This window comes from Ictalurus punctatus, chromosome 15 (genome assembly GCF_001660625.3).
Source record: "Ictalurus punctatus breed USDA103 chromosome 15, Coco_2.0, whole genome shotgun sequence".
Taxonomy (NCBI): Eukaryota; Metazoa; Chordata; class Actinopteri; order Siluriformes; family Ictaluridae; genus Ictalurus; species Ictalurus punctatus.
The window spans coordinates 21,809,166-21,827,726 of NC_030430.2; the positions used below are offsets into that span (position 1 = coordinate 21,809,166).

At 39.8% G+C, this 18,561-nt stretch overlaps 1 protein-coding gene across 1 annotated transcript in view; it reads right to left on the reverse strand.

Moving 5' to 3' along the window:
* Window positions 1-2,428: 2,428 nt before the first annotated feature.
* lca5 (lebercilin LCA5) overlaps window positions 2,429-18,561 on the reverse strand; it is an 18,818-nt gene continuing 2,685 nt past the window's right edge. Inside the window, exons 2-8 of the mRNA XM_017486333.3 lie at window positions 16,280-16,645; window positions 14,181-14,722; window positions 12,921-13,058; window positions 12,680-12,776; window positions 12,312-12,445; window positions 6,486-6,717; window positions 2,429-3,495 (exon numbers count right to left, since the gene is read on the reverse strand). Of these exons, the coding sequence (XP_017341822.1) occupies window positions 2,771-3,495; window positions 6,486-6,717; window positions 12,312-12,445; window positions 12,680-12,776; window positions 12,921-13,058; window positions 14,181-14,722; window positions 16,280-16,634 (2,223 nt within the window). The 5' untranslated portion in view covers window positions 16,635-16,645 and the 3' untranslated portion in view covers window positions 2,429-2,770. The remainder of the gene's footprint in view (window positions 3,496-6,485; window positions 6,718-12,311; window positions 12,446-12,679; window positions 12,777-12,920; window positions 13,059-14,180; window positions 14,723-16,279; window positions 16,646-18,561) is intronic.

Below are 18,561 nucleotides of genomic sequence, written 5' to 3' on the forward strand. Positions count from 1 at the left end.
TTAAAACAATGAAAGTAAATGTTCAATATCTTGAATATTTAATACTTAAGATTCTGCACTTTTTCTAGGTCCATATTTAATTGTAAGCAAATGTGTGATATTGACCATGTTAACTGCTTTGTACAAAAGGTCAGCGTGTCTTCATGTCTACTCTTCTATTAACGACATTCTGATGGATTTGATCCAAAATAGTTCATAAGGTTTAACACAAACTAGTGGGGTCCGTGCCAGCTCGAGTCCGCACCGTCATTAAAGCAAAACGGGGACGTACCGAATACTAAAAAAACTCTGAAATTCATGTCAAGATTCTCCTTTTCACTCAAGTTGCTGTCAATAATAGAGTTTGTAATGAAAATTGTTGTATTAAATTAGAAAATAATGCACAATAGAAACATTTTCACTAGTGCTCTCAGATTTTTAGACCCCACAGTGTGTGCGTGTGTGTGAATTTTTTAAATAAAAACAACAAACTATAAAGGTTAATATTTATATAAATCTAAGTTCATAGAAACCTTTAGTGCATAGTAACTCAGCTCTCGCTCAGTACGTCCCCTGAGATATGTTAAATAAATGCCAGCATGAAACGTGTCTTTTATACAAAATACATCAGTTACAGCACATAAGTCTTTCACAAGTGCTCACCATAAAGTTTATGAACATCCACAATTTGGGGATTTACATGATGATTTTAATCTAAGTATTTTAATTCATTGATTGGTTACTGACTATGTAAACATTATACTACAAATATAATATACTACCTGAAGAGAAGAACATGGATCTAAGTAAATAGTGTGTAAATGTGTCCATGTAATATTCAGACTTTTGTTTCTAAAAAGTCATTATGGCCTCGTGTAGCTTTTACATATTGAATTAATGTTCATGTTACAACAATAAATAAAGTTTTTAAATGAACATATTTCTATTTAAACATCAGAGTTCAAGACGAACCCGCCGTTATTTACCCATTTACGTTTTCATGAACCTAAATATATTACTTAAGTGGAAATTCTGCCCTTAATTTAAACATGTTGATCCATGAATTCATTTTTTTCAATGTAACTCATGAAACAAAACAACAACAACAAAAAAAAAAACATGGTGGTTCATGCTTTCTCTACTTTCATACATTCAGGAAAATGGTTTCCCAAAAGTGAGATATAGTGCAAAAATAATAGTAAAAAATATAGTCAAACACATGTAACTAAACACGGTTAGTTAGGATGCTTCTCAGCACGCCGATGTTGGAGATTTGCTGTGCTGTGGAGATGTGGTCAGACTTGTAATTGTAAAAATATTAGTATTTAAGTGGATCGGTCTAGAGCAGGGGACTCCTTTATCTGTAAAATAAATACAAATAAATTCCACCCGCCCTCTCTGAACGCACTGGACATGATCTAAAGCAAATATTATGCTTATTGCTTAAATGTGTAGAATAACACTCTGGCTATATATTCCACCCTCAGCGGTGGAATGAAATTCATGAACAGAATCCATCACGATCTTCAAAAAAAAAAAAAATGGCTAAAGACCCACCTGTTCCACTAACGCTTAGTTAACCCCGAACTTGTCCCCTGGTCACTCCTTAAAAATTATTATTTTTAAATAAAATAAAATAACAATCTGCACTTACACTGGCTCTTACACCTATACTTTGTGCCCTTTGCTTCTCTAGAACTCAATTAAAAGATCTTGTACGGTAGCACTACTCGTATTTTTCTCCGCTTGATATATCGCTTTGCTTGTATTTCCTCATTTGTAGGTCACTTTGGAGAAAAGCGTCTGCTAAATGAATGAATGTCAACGTAAATATTAAAGCGTTTTGTTCCTGAACTTTCTGCCAACACTACACATCAGGGTCAAGTTGATATTATTTATAACTTGGCTTGTATTTAGTAACTCAGGCTTGGATTGAATTTAGATCAAGGTACATATCAAGCAGGATAATAACTATAAAGAAGTCAATAATAAATATAATAACTTTGATAATGGGGATTTGGTGGTTTATAAATGTAGTGCAATCACTGCAGTGCGGAAACGATCATACGGTATCTCAACACAAGAATAACCAAGTGTACCTGTCCGTGTTGAAGATATATTCGGTAAACTGCCCGTAAATATCCCTGTTGGGAATAATAAAATGTGTACTAGTATTCAATAAGGACATTTTGGTATAAAATCCTACAGTGTCTATTAAAAAAAGAAAATAAAAAAATTCTGATGTAGCTATGTGTCAGTCAATCGCTTGGAAGCGATCTGAGACGGAGCATCTGCATTTGAATGAGTTTTCTGGTCCGGTGTTTATTGGATATCTGGGGGAAAATCTTCCATTTCACCCGTTAATACCCCGAAGTGTAATTTTTAAATATATTTTTACTCATAGACTCATCTTTAAATATATAAAGACAACAAAGTGTAAAAAAATATATATAAATCTAAGACCTCTTTATTTCCTAATCATAGAAAAGTTACATGCAGGTCTGCATTTGTGCCAAGTATACTGCATGTATTTGGTTTTCAGGTGCTTATATTTTCTGAGGTCGTTCCTGTTTGGTGTAAACGGAGGCTATGGAAATTTACCCCGTGTAAAGATTAAATGTGGTTGCCGTTTATTTCAGTGACTTCCAGGCAATCTGGCTCTGCAGCTTGGTACAACCTGAGCTTGGCTTTCATTTAAAAGAACGAAATCGGCTTTGTCTAGAAAAGTATTTTGGACTTCCTCCTTCTCTCGGTGTTTTCAGAAAATGAACGCTCTCGATGAGACGCCTCTTCATAGCAAGACTTCCTCAATGTCATCCTCGTGTGTCGTAATGGCTCTAACGGCCGGGCCACTCTCGGAGACGTGCAGCGTGGTCCTTTTCAGCCTGCTGGGCATCTCTGCGTCTCTTCTGCGTCCACTTGATGAAGATTTTGTACCGGGAGGACTCAGGAGCTCCATTTTGCTGGGTGACTCATGCGGCGCTGACAAGGATGCAGACCCGAACAGCTGCTGGATGAGGTTGGACTTCTTCTCCTTGGCAAGCCCACTGAGGTCCATCCCTCCATTCTTGTCTCCTGAAGACTGGTCCACAGGGCTCCGGCGTCCGAGACCTGCTCGAGGTTTACCAAACGACGGAGCGTAGCTGCCAAACGTGAGGTCAAGATCCTGAGTGGTGTTCTGTGATCGCAGAGCTCTTCCCCTATTCCCGGTCTTGGGCGAGCTCACATACTCTTGAGGCTCTGTGAAGCTGAAGATGGAGGTGTTCGGATTCTGAGGAGGCGTGTGAGTGCTTCCTGTTTCGTTATGGATCAAGTAAGAGTCCTGTGCCTGAGCTCGCATGTCGATCTCATGCATTTTGGCCAAAAGTTGGTCTTTTCGTCTGCGCTCATCCTCTGCACGCTCCTGATTGGCCTGGATCTCCTGCTCGCTCGGGTGTGGCTCTTTATCTTTACCGTCCTCTTCCTCAGTTTGCCACTCACTTCGCCTCTTCCGGTCCTCTTCATCTCGGTCCCACCCTGTCACAAGGGACAAATAAGGTATTTGAATATGCACACATGCAAGGACAGGCATGCACGTGTCTATGTCTACATGCTAGAGACATTTTATCCTACTTCTATTTCCACAGCTCTTGGTTATACTCTACTACCTGTGTATGTCAGTGAACCCAGATGGCAGTTTTAAACATTAACATTTCTATTCAAAGAATTCGAAGCTGCTTCAAATGCAAATATTTTAAAAGAAGCCTGGACAATTTTCTATCAGCAGCTCTTGTTCATCTTCTCGTCTATTTGAGATTAAAATAAATAAATAAATAAAAAACCTTTTCACCTGTACACCTGCTCATTCATGCAATTATCCAATTAACCAAACATGTATCAGCAGCACGATGCATAAAATCATACACGTCAAGAGCTGCAGTTATTGTTTACAACAGACGACAGAACAGAGAACAACGTGGCACGCTTGTTGGTGACAGGTTGGTTTGAGCATTCCAGAAACTGCTCTCTGATCTCCTGGGATCTGTATTGTCCATTCTGTGAGCAGAAAAGCCTTGCTGATGAGTCAGGACACAGGAGAATGGCAGGACTGTTTCAAGCTGACAGGAAGACTCTGGTGAATCAAATAACCACTCTTTACAGCTGTGGTGAGCAGAAAAGCATGACGCAATGTGTCAAACCTTGAGGGAGCCCACGTCGGGATCTGAGGAATCTGAGGCTACATTAGGCACAAGATCATCAAAACTGGACTGTCGCCTGGTCTTCATACTCGAATCGTTCCGATGTCACTCTAATGTGAACATTATCTTAAAAATCTTGACCTGTATCTCCATGATTTAATGCACTGAGCTACTGCCACTTGACTGGCTGATTGGATAATTGCATGAATGAGCAAGTGTACATCTGTTCGCATTAAAGTGACTTGTGACTATAAGTGATAAGCATTGTCTAATTGGGAAAAGGTTTGGGTTTGTCAAGTTTCCATTGAAAATTTCACATATAATGCGAACCGTTTTCTTGAGTTTGGTCTGACTTTCCCCATCACCTGCTTACAGTATAAGGGTGACGCAAACAGAGCATGCAGAATTTACAGACCGATTAAAATGTTGTCCATTTTCTAATATTCGTTTTGTCTTCAGAGTTAACAACACCCAAAGGAATAAAGCAACTGGTCACATGATACTAGAAGAAATGGCCCTTTTAATGCGTCGTTTATTTAACATCCAATATAAACCTCATGCCATTTTCCACACCTAAACCAAGAAAGGTTCTCATAGGGCTGTGCAAATATGCCACGGCACCTAATGTATGCATTATTGCAGTAAATCTGTACCGTGGTTTTCCCATAACATTTTAGATATCAATTAGAGACGCAAAATTCAAAACATCCTTTAAAACATTTTCAGCTGAAAAAGTTAGACACCGTTAGACTCAGAAATTATGAAAAAAAAAAGCAAAATGGCAGTGCCAAAGCACAAAGTATAACAAAAAATCTAATGGATTTCATTGCCTTTGTTGTCGATGATGGATGATGGATTTCGGAGGCTAAAAGAGCACATCGAGCGTCCTTACAGTGCTGAGTCGACAATATTTTCAAATACACATCTACCACAATGATGCTGCGTATTTGCAGCTGACATTATTGAGTTTCTGGCTACAGATATTTCATCCCTCGAATCTACTACTGAACCCCGGCTTCAGCTTCAGGCCAGGAATTTTCAATCCATCCATCTATCCGTTTTCTATACTGCTTATCCTTCAGGGTCATGGGGAACCTGGAGCCTATCCCAGGGAGCATGGGGCACAAGGCGGGGTACACCCTGGACAGGGTGCCAATCCATCACAGGGCACAATCACATACACACTCACACACCCATTCATACACTACGGACACTTTGAACACGCCAATCAGCCTACCATGCATGTCTTTGGACTGGGGGAGGAAACCGGAGTACCTGGAGGAAACCCCCGCAGCACGGGAAGAACATGCAAACTCCACACACACACACACACAAGACAGTGATGGGAACTGAACCCCCGACCCTGTGAGGCGAACGTGCTAAAGCCAGGAATTCTCATTTCAATAATTTCAAAAATTGACATTATTTACACTGGTAAACAACAGGCCTTATTTATCAAGACGTATAAATACGGATTTATACGTAAATCATCAGTACGAGCGTTTACACAAGGAAACTGATCATAAAATTCATAATAATAAAAAAAAAAAAAACGTTCCTACTCATGCTCCTGATTGTGTGTAAATTTACACATAAGACTAACTAATGTAAACACCGACTTGATGTTTATGATCATATAATTTGCATGATTCAGTGCAGATTTAAATCTGGAAGATACTGTCGAGTTTAAATAGCGTATTTTTTATGATGTCACAGCAGTTTAGCAGATGCTCTCATCCACAGCGAATTACAGAAGAGCTTCGGAGTCTCGATCAAAAACATCCTCATGCTAGTTCACTAGGTCAGGGACTAAAAGTAACTTCAGTTTTTCAGGCGTTACCCCGCTGTTCCTTTCGTGCTCGCGGCCGTCTGTGCACATGAACCTTTATGGAGATTTGTGGGCGTTACCAAAGACACATCAGCTGTGTAGGTGATTTACAGGGGATTAGCATTCATCGACATCCACACGCAAATACAAAGAATATCAGTGTATCTGGATCTTTTGTAAATCCAGCGGAAACTTTTAGTTCATTTGGTTTACGCAAACATTTACGCACAACTTTACTAAAAGACTTTAGCGATTTTGCCATAAAATTAGTCGTTTGTTTTGCAGCCTCGAGGAACAAAAACACCAAATGTGACCAATACGAACCTCGGTTGTGTCATGTAGCTGAGCATATGAACGTTAGAAAGAGAACGCGTAAAAGTTGGATCCTAATACGCTGTATGCTAATTGCAGGACAGTTTCCACAGAATTCAACAACGTCAACGTCGCATCAGATCCACACTATGAACCTCTACGAAAGGAAAATCTTCTCAGTGACTCACCGTCTCTCGGTCTCGTCCCTTTCGCTTCGCTCGGATCGAACTCCAATTTTTTCCTCTGCCTCTGCAACTTTTCTATCTCCTTTTCAATTTCTCGCCCTCTTTCCGCAAGTCTGTCCGTCTCTCTCTCCCGTTCCGCCATCTCCTTTGCTCTTTCTTCCTCCTGCTCTCGCACCGTCTCCTGAATCCTTTGCTCTTCTGCTTCCGTCTGTGTCTGCTCACTGCTTTGGCGTTCCTGATGGAATATTTGAAGAAAGGAGAAGGAAAAAAAAAAAAAACCCCAAAGAGTCATAAAAACAGATCCTGAGTTTTATGTGCACAGAATTATGACGGAAATCCTCCACCGATATACGCAGTGCTTTTAGCAAGATTTGGACGTGTGTACTTGTAGAGAAGTGACGGATTTTAAAATCATCGTTTTATAGCATCCTTTGTCGTTAAGATAAGGGGAAAAAATGAGGTGTCGCACTCATAACATGTTTTGCTCCAAATCAAGGGAATCGGTGCAATCCAGTAGCGGCGAGTGGCTTTTAAAACAGAGGAAGCACAAGTGTCTGATATAGAAGTGTATTTCTTCACTATATAGCCAAACGTTTATGGACACCAATAAACATCACACCTGTATGTGTTCCTTCCCCCAAACTGTTACCACAAATTTGGAAGCACACAATCGTATACGATTTGTGTATGATGTCAGGAGTTCAAGCCGCAGCACTGCCAAACTACCACTGCTGGGACCTTGGTCAGTGATTAAGTAAGAGATCAACTGCATGTGTAATAGAAATGTACGCTAAGTAAGGAATAAAACATCACGGGGCAGGCTGTTGTAGGAAACTGGAGACACCAGAGACTCCTTCCACGAACGTTATTTAAAAGGTCTTCTTCCAGAAAACGTCACCATATCTACGGCGATATGTTTTTCTGTGTTAAAGAACAACCTGTTATTTAATCTGTCTATCGTTAGGCTTAGATTATGCCGTATCTGTGTCACTGTGAATGAGCTGTTGCTATAGAAACAATAATGTATTAGAACAAATACGTGTAATATAATCCTATAGCTAGAAACACTGTCAGGGCTGCTGTTATAGGAAATTAATCAACGCCTTCTGACCAATCCGAATCAAGAATTCAACAGCGCTGTGGTATTAAGCCTTTTAGAAAGCAGTGCTGGAGAATAACGTGACCATTTTCATCCTCGGATTATCCCTAATCCTGAGCTATCTTTAACTCAGGGCTCTGTTTCATGCAGCAGGTTGAATGAATTAACCAGGCTACTGTTCAAATTGTTGAATAAAATCAGGCCACAAGTTTGTACGTTGCACAAATTTTCAGCTGAAAAAAATGACGTGCATAAAGCTTTTTTTTATGCTTAGAAGGTAAATTATGAAGTTGCATGATGGGATGTAGCAAGGCATGCGTTCGGATCCGTTCTTTATCCCGTGAATCTGACTCAGAGCGGGACCTGTGATTCAACAGCGAGTAAAATAAATAAATAAATAAATAAATAAATAAATAAATAAATAATCTTACAGGGAATTTCCCCAGTGTGGGATCAATACAAGTTTTTATCTTATCTTATGGGGGGAAAAAATAGAAACACTATTTTTGCACAATTTCCACAAAATGTGTCATTACATTAGAACTGTCAATTACTGTGAAGCAATTATGCACCATGGTAAGATTACATGTTAACATTTATTTGCGATAATGGATGCAGGAGTTTCTCATTGGGAGCTCTCATATTCATTATTGTGTAAAACCTATAGAACTAAACTTAACCTTTTTAAAGTGCACCTATTATGGTTTTTCAAGTATTACCTTTCATGAAGTGTGTTATAGAGCTGTTTGTGAATATAAAAACGTCTGCCAAGTTTCACAAATCAAAGCGTACCACAAACTAAGTTATTGACTCCTAAAAGAAGGAACCGATTCTGAACAGCTGAAACGATTCGTTAGTGATTCCAGACTTTACTTCCTGTACTAACCTACGTAGGTTTGTAACAAAAAGCCCCGCCTCTGGTCTTCATCAGCTGCTCGTGAACAGACGGAGCGGAAACTCGTTAGGGTAGTGGGCGTTTCCTTTTCCGACACACGCTGACAGTGGTCGACCAATCACAACAGACTGAGACATCTGACCAATCAGAGCAGAGTATGCTCTCTGAAAGGAAAGGTTTAGAACGAATCCTTTAGAACGGATCATTGAACGAGTCGTTTGCGACACTGGGGGGAAAAGCTAATGCTGTAGTTTAAATTATGAGCACATTAAAGTGTTTTTGACCTTGGATGCATGTAATTCTATTGTACGAGACCTTTAAAACAAAATTAGGCACGTTTCAAAACCATAGTAGATGCACTTTAAAACCTACAGATCTCGAATGAATCCTACAGGTCCTGTTTCTGCCAATGCCGTTCTGTAATACAGCTTGTGAAAAGAAAGAAGCTGTTAGCAATCTGTTCCTCCACATACTATTCTATTCTTCCAAATGCTGTTTCTTTATTGAGGTCAAAAGTTAAAACTCATGAATGTTTTAGGAACTTTGTTACAGGTTGGCCACAAAGAATTTAAATTGAGTTTAGCACGATCAGTAGTTTCTTTGGTTTAAAGGTTGTACATTTTACCCTACATTCACCCAACCAAGTGACAAAGCGACTGGAGACGATTCGACAAGCGACGCTGGGATTGAGATTCGCTCAATTCTATGCAAATTACGTACTGTGTGACGCAATAACACAACAAATCCAAACAACATTTTCAAATCAGTCCTATGGTGCATGTGGACAGACGTTCCTTCAGTTCCCCACTCACAACTTTAGCTCCCGTTAGAGGTCGACCGATTGATCGGTTTTGCCGATGAATCGACACCGATAACCGATTGCTGGAACTACCGGTTATTGTCCAAAATGGTTGCGGGAGCAGCGGAGAAGGGTCCGCTGTCATTATACAGGACGAAAGCGGCCTCTAGAGGTGAAATAAAAACTATCACTGTGAAATTTTGTTGTGTTATTTTAAGTGTTTTTTGATTCATTTTGGATGTATATCTTTTATTTCATTTAATATTTATTAATAGTTAATATATTAATATTTATGTATTTATTTCATTAAAAAAAAAAAAGTCCAGTACATTTTCAGGGTCCAGTCAGTACTGTTTATTTTTGTAATAAAGCTCAGCAATATTTGACTTTGAATGGTAGGTTTTCATTCAGTATCAATGCTAAAAACTATCAGTTGATTAATCGGTTTTCGGCAGGTACCGCCCTACATAGTTATCGCTATTGGTAAAATCCACTAACGGTTGACCTCTACTTCCTACCTGCAATAAATTCTCATTTACTGCTCCGAACAAAAACTCTTAACCGCGGTTACATCTTATCATGTCATATACAACCTTTCATCAAGCTTGTATAAAGACTTTATGAAGAAAAATAAAGCTTGGAACGACGTACCAGAGATCATTGGTGCCTCTGGTGAGTTTATGTAACTAGTACAGTTAGCCTGCGTTGCTAATCTACCAATGAAGCTAGGTGGAAGCATCAGGAATCAGCGTTTCTCTGCAAACGCTACTGGGGCATTACACGTCATCGAAGGAAACATGAATGGAGCGATGTACCGAGACATATTAGAGCAGAATTTAATCCCTTCGACATGAAACCCCAGGTGGCCTAGCCAATGTCCTGACTTTGAAATGGATTTTTGAAAAGGGACCCTAGTGACTTTGGGGAATTGTAGAGAGGAATGGGCCAAAATTTAACCACAATGCTGCAAAAAATAACTAATTATGCTTAATTATGTTCATTTGCAAGTTGTAATGACAAGATGTAACGACTGTAATGTTGTAATATCCCACCTTGGCACATGCTGATTCGAAGTGGGAAAAAAACTAAAAAAAACATGGATGCCCGAGTAGCTATTGGCGCCGGTGTACTATAGCGAACTTCAAAAACATTCATGCAACATTTTACACTGAAATTGCAGCACAGCAACAACACAGGACAATAGCAAGTAGCATTAGCAACAAGCCAGTCAGCTGACGTCAGTGAGAACGCGAATGATGATTACCTTCTCAAAATGATTATTAGTATAGTCAATCTTACACTGCTAAGAACTCATTTAAAAGTAGAGACTGTTCAGTGTGCACGGCCATGGTGAGCTGACGTCACGCTGTGAACAGGGAAGGAACTGGTAGTCGAGAAGACCGTAGTTGCCATGTTGACGAGTTGAAATTATCAAGCTAGTACTGGTTGTAGACGAGGAATTACAAGTTCGTCTCGAACGCAGCGTTAGTTCTTACCATAGACATCTCAAAAGGTACAAATAACTGGGAATCAGGGCTGCAACTAACGATTATTTTCATAATCGGTTAGTTGGCCGATTATTTTTCCCGATTAATCGCTTAATCGGATGGGGGCAGGGCGAACTTTAAGTACCTTTTTTCATTTATTTAAAACTGTTTGCCCAAAACTGAAAAGAACCCAATACACACACACACACACACACACACACACACACACACACACACCAGAATATATATTATTAATTTAGGACTGTAGTTTAATTCGGTGCTTTTTGTGCATCCATAAAAAAAAAACTGCATAAATATACATTAATTTTATGGATGCACAAAAAGCACTGAATTAAACTACAGTCCTAAATTCATAATAAAAACTCACTTTCAGTGCACCTTATGGTTTCTGTTACTCGCTGTCTTTAGACATATTATTTTACTTTTGATCATGTTTTAATTAGACATTATAGATCTTACTCGCGCTCCCACTGTGTATCAGCACTTCTACACTGTGCGTGATCAGCAACGCGGCCTCGTTACTCACACATCACTTCCGTTATAATAAACGAAAGAATTTACACTGCGAGCGTGCAAATACAGCATATAATGACAAGAAACTGGAATTAAACTAAACCTTTTAAGCAGCTTGCACCAGTTTCCCCTGCCCCTTACACACAGTGGAGCATTTTGGATATAAACATAAGTTTGTCCTCGTGCTTCAGTATGATTTCCATGGTGTTTAAAATGCGCCCCTGCCTTAGAGGACTTGGAGGTTACACACTTTCTTCCTCAGTCACGAGACGATTTCGGCTCCGTCTGATGGTGACTGAGGTCATGTTGGGAATAAAATGTAACGCTGACAGAAAGTACACTGAAGAAAGGCACTGTCAGTGATTCTGGGTGTCTGCTAATGCTAGCGTGCTTATGACGTCATGCGCCTTCGCCTAGGAAGCGGCTTATACTTCTGGTTAGTAAAAAAACCCCCGCTAGTGTTCTATTTGAGATGATATTACCTTTCTAAAATCCACACACTAGACGGTAGAGTACACAGTGCATAGTATAAGTGTACAGTACTTCATTTGGGACACAACTTTACAGTATTTACTCTCCGAAGCGTGTTCTCGGAACAGAAGTAACGTAATGAGTAAATCTCCCCCGCGCCGTGCGCAGACCGACTAATCGATAATGAGATTCGTTCACAACGATTTTCATAATCAATTATTATCGATTAGTTGTTGCAGCTCTACTGGGAAGCGTTAAAGGCTGAAAGTCCATCCATCCATCCATCTTCTACCGCTTACTCCTTTTCAGGGTCACAGGGAACCTGGAGCCTATCCCAGGGAGCGTGGGGAACGAGGCGGGGTACACCCTGGACAGGGTTCCAGTCCATCGCAGGGCACAATCACATACGCACCCACACACCCATTCATACACTACGGACATTTTAGACACACCAATCAGCTAAAGGCTGAAAGTTTCACAGAAATTAATAAGTGTTGTTAAATCTAGGCGCATCGTAAAGTCTGCTTCAGTGAAAGAGACTTGCCTTCAGAGACAGATAGTCATCCGTCTGGTCATCACAGGAAAGCTCACTGCCATTCGTGATAGCAAGAGGAAGAGAGGGGAAGTCTAGACAGAGCTCTTCAGTCTGCACTGCTATACTTCTGCTTGTACTGGCACCTGAACATACAAAAGAAGATATAAAACCGTGGAAAGTGTAAGATCATATCCTTATCTTTTACCCAAACCCTCTCATATGTACTTCCTTAAAAACAGGAATATATCTAATAGCATGCCATTGTTTGTACAATGCTAACTGGTCGCTATTTGTTTTCATTCATTCTAAGCAGATACATTTTTTTATTTATTTTTATTTTTTAAACACAGTTTACCAAGCAACTCCAGACTCTGTACCTTTCCTCCTTGTGGAATCTTCTAAATCTTTCTTTGGAGCCCCTCTCAGCATTCGATTAGCGTAAATGTTCCTAGTGTCCAGCTCTTTTTCTCTCTCCTAAAAAAAAAAAAAAAAAAAAAAAAAAAAAACATTATAAACCAACCAGAGTCAATAAAAGCTCCACATGCATTACAACAGTGGTTGTGTTCTTTGTGTATGTGCCAAGCTATATGACCAGCTATCTTCTGCATCTTCAGGTACCTTTAGTTTGGCGCACATCTTGTCCATTTCCTCCCGGAGTGTTTGGGTTTCCTGTAGGGCATTGTGGGCTTTCTTCCGCTCGCTCGCCAGCTGCCTCTGAAAGGTCCCTGTACTCAACTCCATGTTCTTCTCCAACTCCTGAGAACAAACACACACCACACACACACACACACGGCATGAACGAAGTCTAATTAAAAGAACTAATAAAATAATAAATAAACACGTTACAGCACTGGAGTTCCCATACTAGGGGGACAAACTCAACGTCGTCTTTTGTTACCTTCATTTTATTTATTTATTTACTTACTTACTTACAAATGAATATTAGAAATACCGAAGACGGATTTTGTGAGCTAATATTACTATACTATATTTTCTGAAATGTGACTGGGAGTCACATTCAGACCAGCCACTTATATACAGGTTTATATTATAAGTGTGTAGTGTTATTTTAGTCTCAACAATAAAGATACAAATTTCCCTGTCCATCTATTATCCATGAATTGTCTCGCATACTTATGTAGTATTTTAGACCGCTATTGAGCGCGAACCCGAACGCTAACGGGTTTTACAGTTAGTATTTGAATTTGACAAACCTCTTTTTAGATTGTCTAGATGAATCGTTTTGAATGAAAGATCAGAGTTTTCGACACGATGACAGTGGAAAGTTTTAAGAAAGACAGTGTTTTACGGCGTGACTTGGAAACCTGGTGGTCAGGGATGTTTTGGCTCTGACATGCCATCTGGTGGATGTCACGTTTAATGTAGATCTTCCGACTGTACATAAGTTGAACGGCGAGTGTGTGAATAATGCCGCTCACGTTTCTGGACGTGCCAAGTACAAAACAGACTCCGGTGCTACACGTCGGGACGTATCGCACCACCCCGGCGTGGATTATTTTCCTATATCGCATTTCCAACTAGACTGGTGAGTCAGTGCAAGGATATTCATTTAGTTTTTAGCCACTTACGATACACATATGTATGTTACTGACATAACAGAATGTCCAAATTATACAGTGGTCCTTTATTTTAATGTGGATTTTTAAAAAACATGAGAATGTGAAGGCTTGGGGTCGCGGAAAATTCATCATGTCCATTTGGGGTCATTGGGGCCGTTGTATAACCCCAATTATAGCAATTATTATAAGCGTATCTGTGTAAAAAAGAGCAGCGTATAAGTGGAAGTATGTACAGTATACAGAATATACACACTGTATGTATGTAAATATGTATGCGAGTGCAGGAGCGTGCTCAGACCTTCAATCTGCGCTCGCTCTCCTGCGCTTTGAACTGTTCGTGTGCGAGCTTGCGTGCCAGATCGTCTCTTTCCCCAAGACGTTGGTCGTCTGCGAGCTTCTGCAGTTTGTGCAGCTGGTCTCGGCAGCGCTGGAGCTGCTCGTCTGCGTCCCTGCAGCGGCGCTCGGCCACGCGCTCCTTCTCCTGACTGCGCCGCAGCCTCTCTCGCAGGACGTGCGTCTCGTTGTTGTGGCGCGAGATGAGCTGCGAGATCTCGCTCTCCGTGTCGCTGTAGCGGTGCAGCGCCTTCTCGTGGCGCAGCTGAAGCTGCTTGAGTAGGCGGTTTTCTCGCTGTAGCTCGTCGGTGCGCAGCTGTAGCTCAGCCAGTGCGTTCTTCAACTCGCTCACCTTCAGCAGGCGGGCAGACAGCAGCCGCTTGGTGACCAGGTCCAGGTCTTTGGGAGGAGCATCCTTACCGAGGCTCTGAGAGCGCAGACCGCTGGAGCGCTGCTTAGGGGGGACGGTCTGGGGACCCGGACGCCAAGGTACACGCTTACGAACTCCTGCAGAGAAGAATGTGAAATGTAAGACAATTATAATCACAAAAAAAAAATTATTTTGCTGAATACTGAACTTGTATCGTCTGTTCTTTGACATATATACATGTACAAATCAGAATAAATCCCATGTTCGTATTAATTCAGCAATGCTTAAAGATCAGGAGAACAAATATATAAAATTCTACATAATACACAGCACACCATCATAAAAAGAATCAGGTGTGACTCTAATAGGACAACATGTACAAAATAGCAGTAAGGGTAATACAAAGAACAGAACAGGAAACAAATAATTACACACACACACACGCACACACACACACACACACACACATACATACATATATATATGCATATGCATACATACATACATACATACACACACACATATATATATATATACATACATATATATATATACATACATATATATATATATACATACATATATATACATATATATATATATATATATATATATATATATATATATATATATATATATACACACATATACACTATATATATATATATATATATATATATATATATATATATATATATATATATATATATATATATATATATATATATATATATATACACATACATATACACTAATATATATATATATATATATATATATATATACACACACACATATTTTTTCCATTTTGTGTTGTCTTTGTGACATCTATTGGCCATTTGTGGCAATGTATGCTGAAGACTTTCCAAAAAAAAATATAAGAAGGCACATTCACACTTTTGAACGAAAGGGAAATGTTCAAGATGGTCCCTCTGTATTACAAGCATCTGTATGGTAAGGAAGTATTTTAAGCATAATACTTAGTAAATGAGTTTTATAAACTCTTTTCACCTTCTCTTGCCATCTTCTTAAACTCTTACACACCGTATCTTTTGGCCTTGGGGGAACATTTTGATGAAAAATTAACATTTACACAATTTCCCCACTTATTCCAAATGTCGGCAAACATTCAGACAATCTTTGTACAGGAAAGAGTTGCGAGGATAATTTGAAATATTTCACTCCAAATATTTTCCTGGGCAATACGATAATTTATTTAATTTATTTTATTACATTATATTATATAATATAGACACTTTTCTGAGATATTGCCTGTATCACAATAGCTTTTTTCTAACATCTTTAATAGCAACAACAACCTCTTATATAACATCTGGTTTAATCTGGTTAAATTTTTGTACTGAACTTTTAAAATGTATTATTATTATTATTATTATTATTATTATTATTATTATTAGAAGAAGAAACCAATTATTAGAATTTATTTGTAAGTCATTTCCAGTTTAAAGTAATTTATTTTTGTAGACAGTATAGACATAAGCTTAATAATTCTTTAATAGTGTATATCAGGATATGATTTTATATATTTATATATTTATATATATATATATATATATATATATATATATATATATATATATATATATATATATATATATATATATATATATATATATATATAAATAAAAAGTATATGTGATACATGCTCTGTGTGTGTGTACACATGGTCGTACCTGTTGGACGTATGGAGCTGCTTGATACTCTCTGTGTCCTCGCTCCTCTCTGTGGTAATGGAGAAGGAGACCGCGCTGAGAAGGACCTGTCAGACAGCGAGGCGTTCTCGTAATCTTCCGAGTAGAACGAGCCGCTGCTGTGGTCTCCGTCAGAGCTCCGATCTTTATCGGGATCCCGGTTCAGCTCTCGTGACCTGATCCGGGATCGGTTCCTTATCGAGCTCTCGTTATCCTTGCGGAGCTTCCTGTTCCGTTTTCCTGACAAAGCCGAGTCTTTCCGGTCACTGCGGCGGGACGCTTGGACGCTCTGCTCCGATTCCATCATACGGTTATCCTCGACGTCGTAAGAATCCATCGCTGTCTGAGCTACATGGAGAACAGAGGGTACCACACACTCAATAACATCTCGTGTCACCTTGACAACACTTGGCCTCACTGCACTTGAGAGGTGTGTGTATAATTGTACGTACACGTCTTTATTTTTTTTCTTCTTGTGCCCACACTCAAGACACAATCGTGACACACACAACCCTCACACACAACCCACGCACAAGGATTTATCCAACCATCTACATTACATCATCAACTGCACCACTAGCAACGACTATTTCTTTACTCTTTTCACTGATAAATCCATTAACTCTGTGGCCTTCACGACGCCTTACAGACTTCACACACACCTCTGTATCTGACAGTGGAAATGTTTAGGATAAGATGTCAGAGTGCCATCTTAGTCGGCGTGGTAGTGTGATGAGACATTAAACACCACGGCGCTCCAGAGACATGGAACATCTGGATTGCTAGATGCTCGGTGACAAGTTTGTTTCTGGAGATTTCACTAACGGTGGGTTAGCGGGCCAATTTCTGACTCACGCACACACGTAGAACATTCCAGAGATTAATCGAGATGCACAAACACACACCGAATTAGGCTGCTGGGAGATGAGATCCTAAAGGAATACTCCAGCGCTTTCACAACCTCATCTCTGCTGAATTTCAACACTTCTCTCCGTATTGAGAAAAGGACAGATTTATTTGGACTCAAGTGCAGTTGTTGAATTACTTCAAATATGAAATGTTTGAAGCACGCCACTACATAAAACACAATCTGAACTACAACACTGGGTTATACTTCTTTCAAACATGTCTGCCGTGCAACACACAGAAGGGGTTTATGGGTAAGCGTGACGCACAATTACGGACTTGCGTTCCGACATCTGAGGAGCTAACTGCGCGTTGTGTGTGTCTTCGGCACTGTGTTTCGACCAGGCTTCAGACGGATGTTGATTGGTTGAGGATTGGGAGGTGTGTCTGGTTGGGTACGTGAAAACATTGTGATCCTTTTTCTGCGGGGATTAATCAACAGGTTCGGGGTAATACTGCTCCATCCACCCATCCATTTTCCATACCGCTTATCCTACACAGGGTCATACGGGAGCCTGGAGCCTATCCCAGGGGGCATGGGGCAAACTGGACAGGGTGCCAATACATCACAGGACACAATCACACACAACAGACAATTTGGAAATGCCAATCAGAGTACAGTGCATGTCTTTGGACTGGCGGAGGAAACCCCCAAAGCACAGGGCGAACATGCAAACTCCACACACGCAATGCGGAGTCGGGAATCAAACCCCCCGACCCTGGAGGTGCGAGGCAAACGTGCTACCCACTGAAAAATGATGAACCCACAGAAAATGATGAAAAATGCTTTTTAAAAATGATGGGTTTATATTTGTGTTACTTTCTCAGGAGGGTATCTTTAATAAAATAATAAAAAACCTCCTTTATAATAAAACTCTCACGTCAAATTAAAATTAAAAGTGCAAATTAACAGCACAAACAAGTAGATCCCCCCCCCCCCCCCCCCCCCCGCAATGGATCCTGGTGTCACGTGATGCTTCTTCTTCTTGTCATGATATGGTCACATTACTGTATAATAGATTTATTTTCAGAAAACGACGATCCTGTTAAATGTGCTACATGTGAATATAAAGTGGTGGAGGTCAGAGGTCATTATAACAGCCGGTTTAATCTAACCTGCAGAATTAGTTTCTTTTGTTCTTCTAACAGACTCACAGTGAAGACACAATATAGGTGATGTAGGTAAACCACAATGTTTTTTTAATGGAACACGCGAGGTTTCTTTTTCCATCCGGCCCTTCTACAAACAAAGATAACTTGCGTAATCTTCTATTTATTGTTCCAACATATAAACGCACAACTCTCCTTTGTTTTTGGCTCTTTTTCCCCCTGCTGTGTAAATACCAGGATTGGTTCAT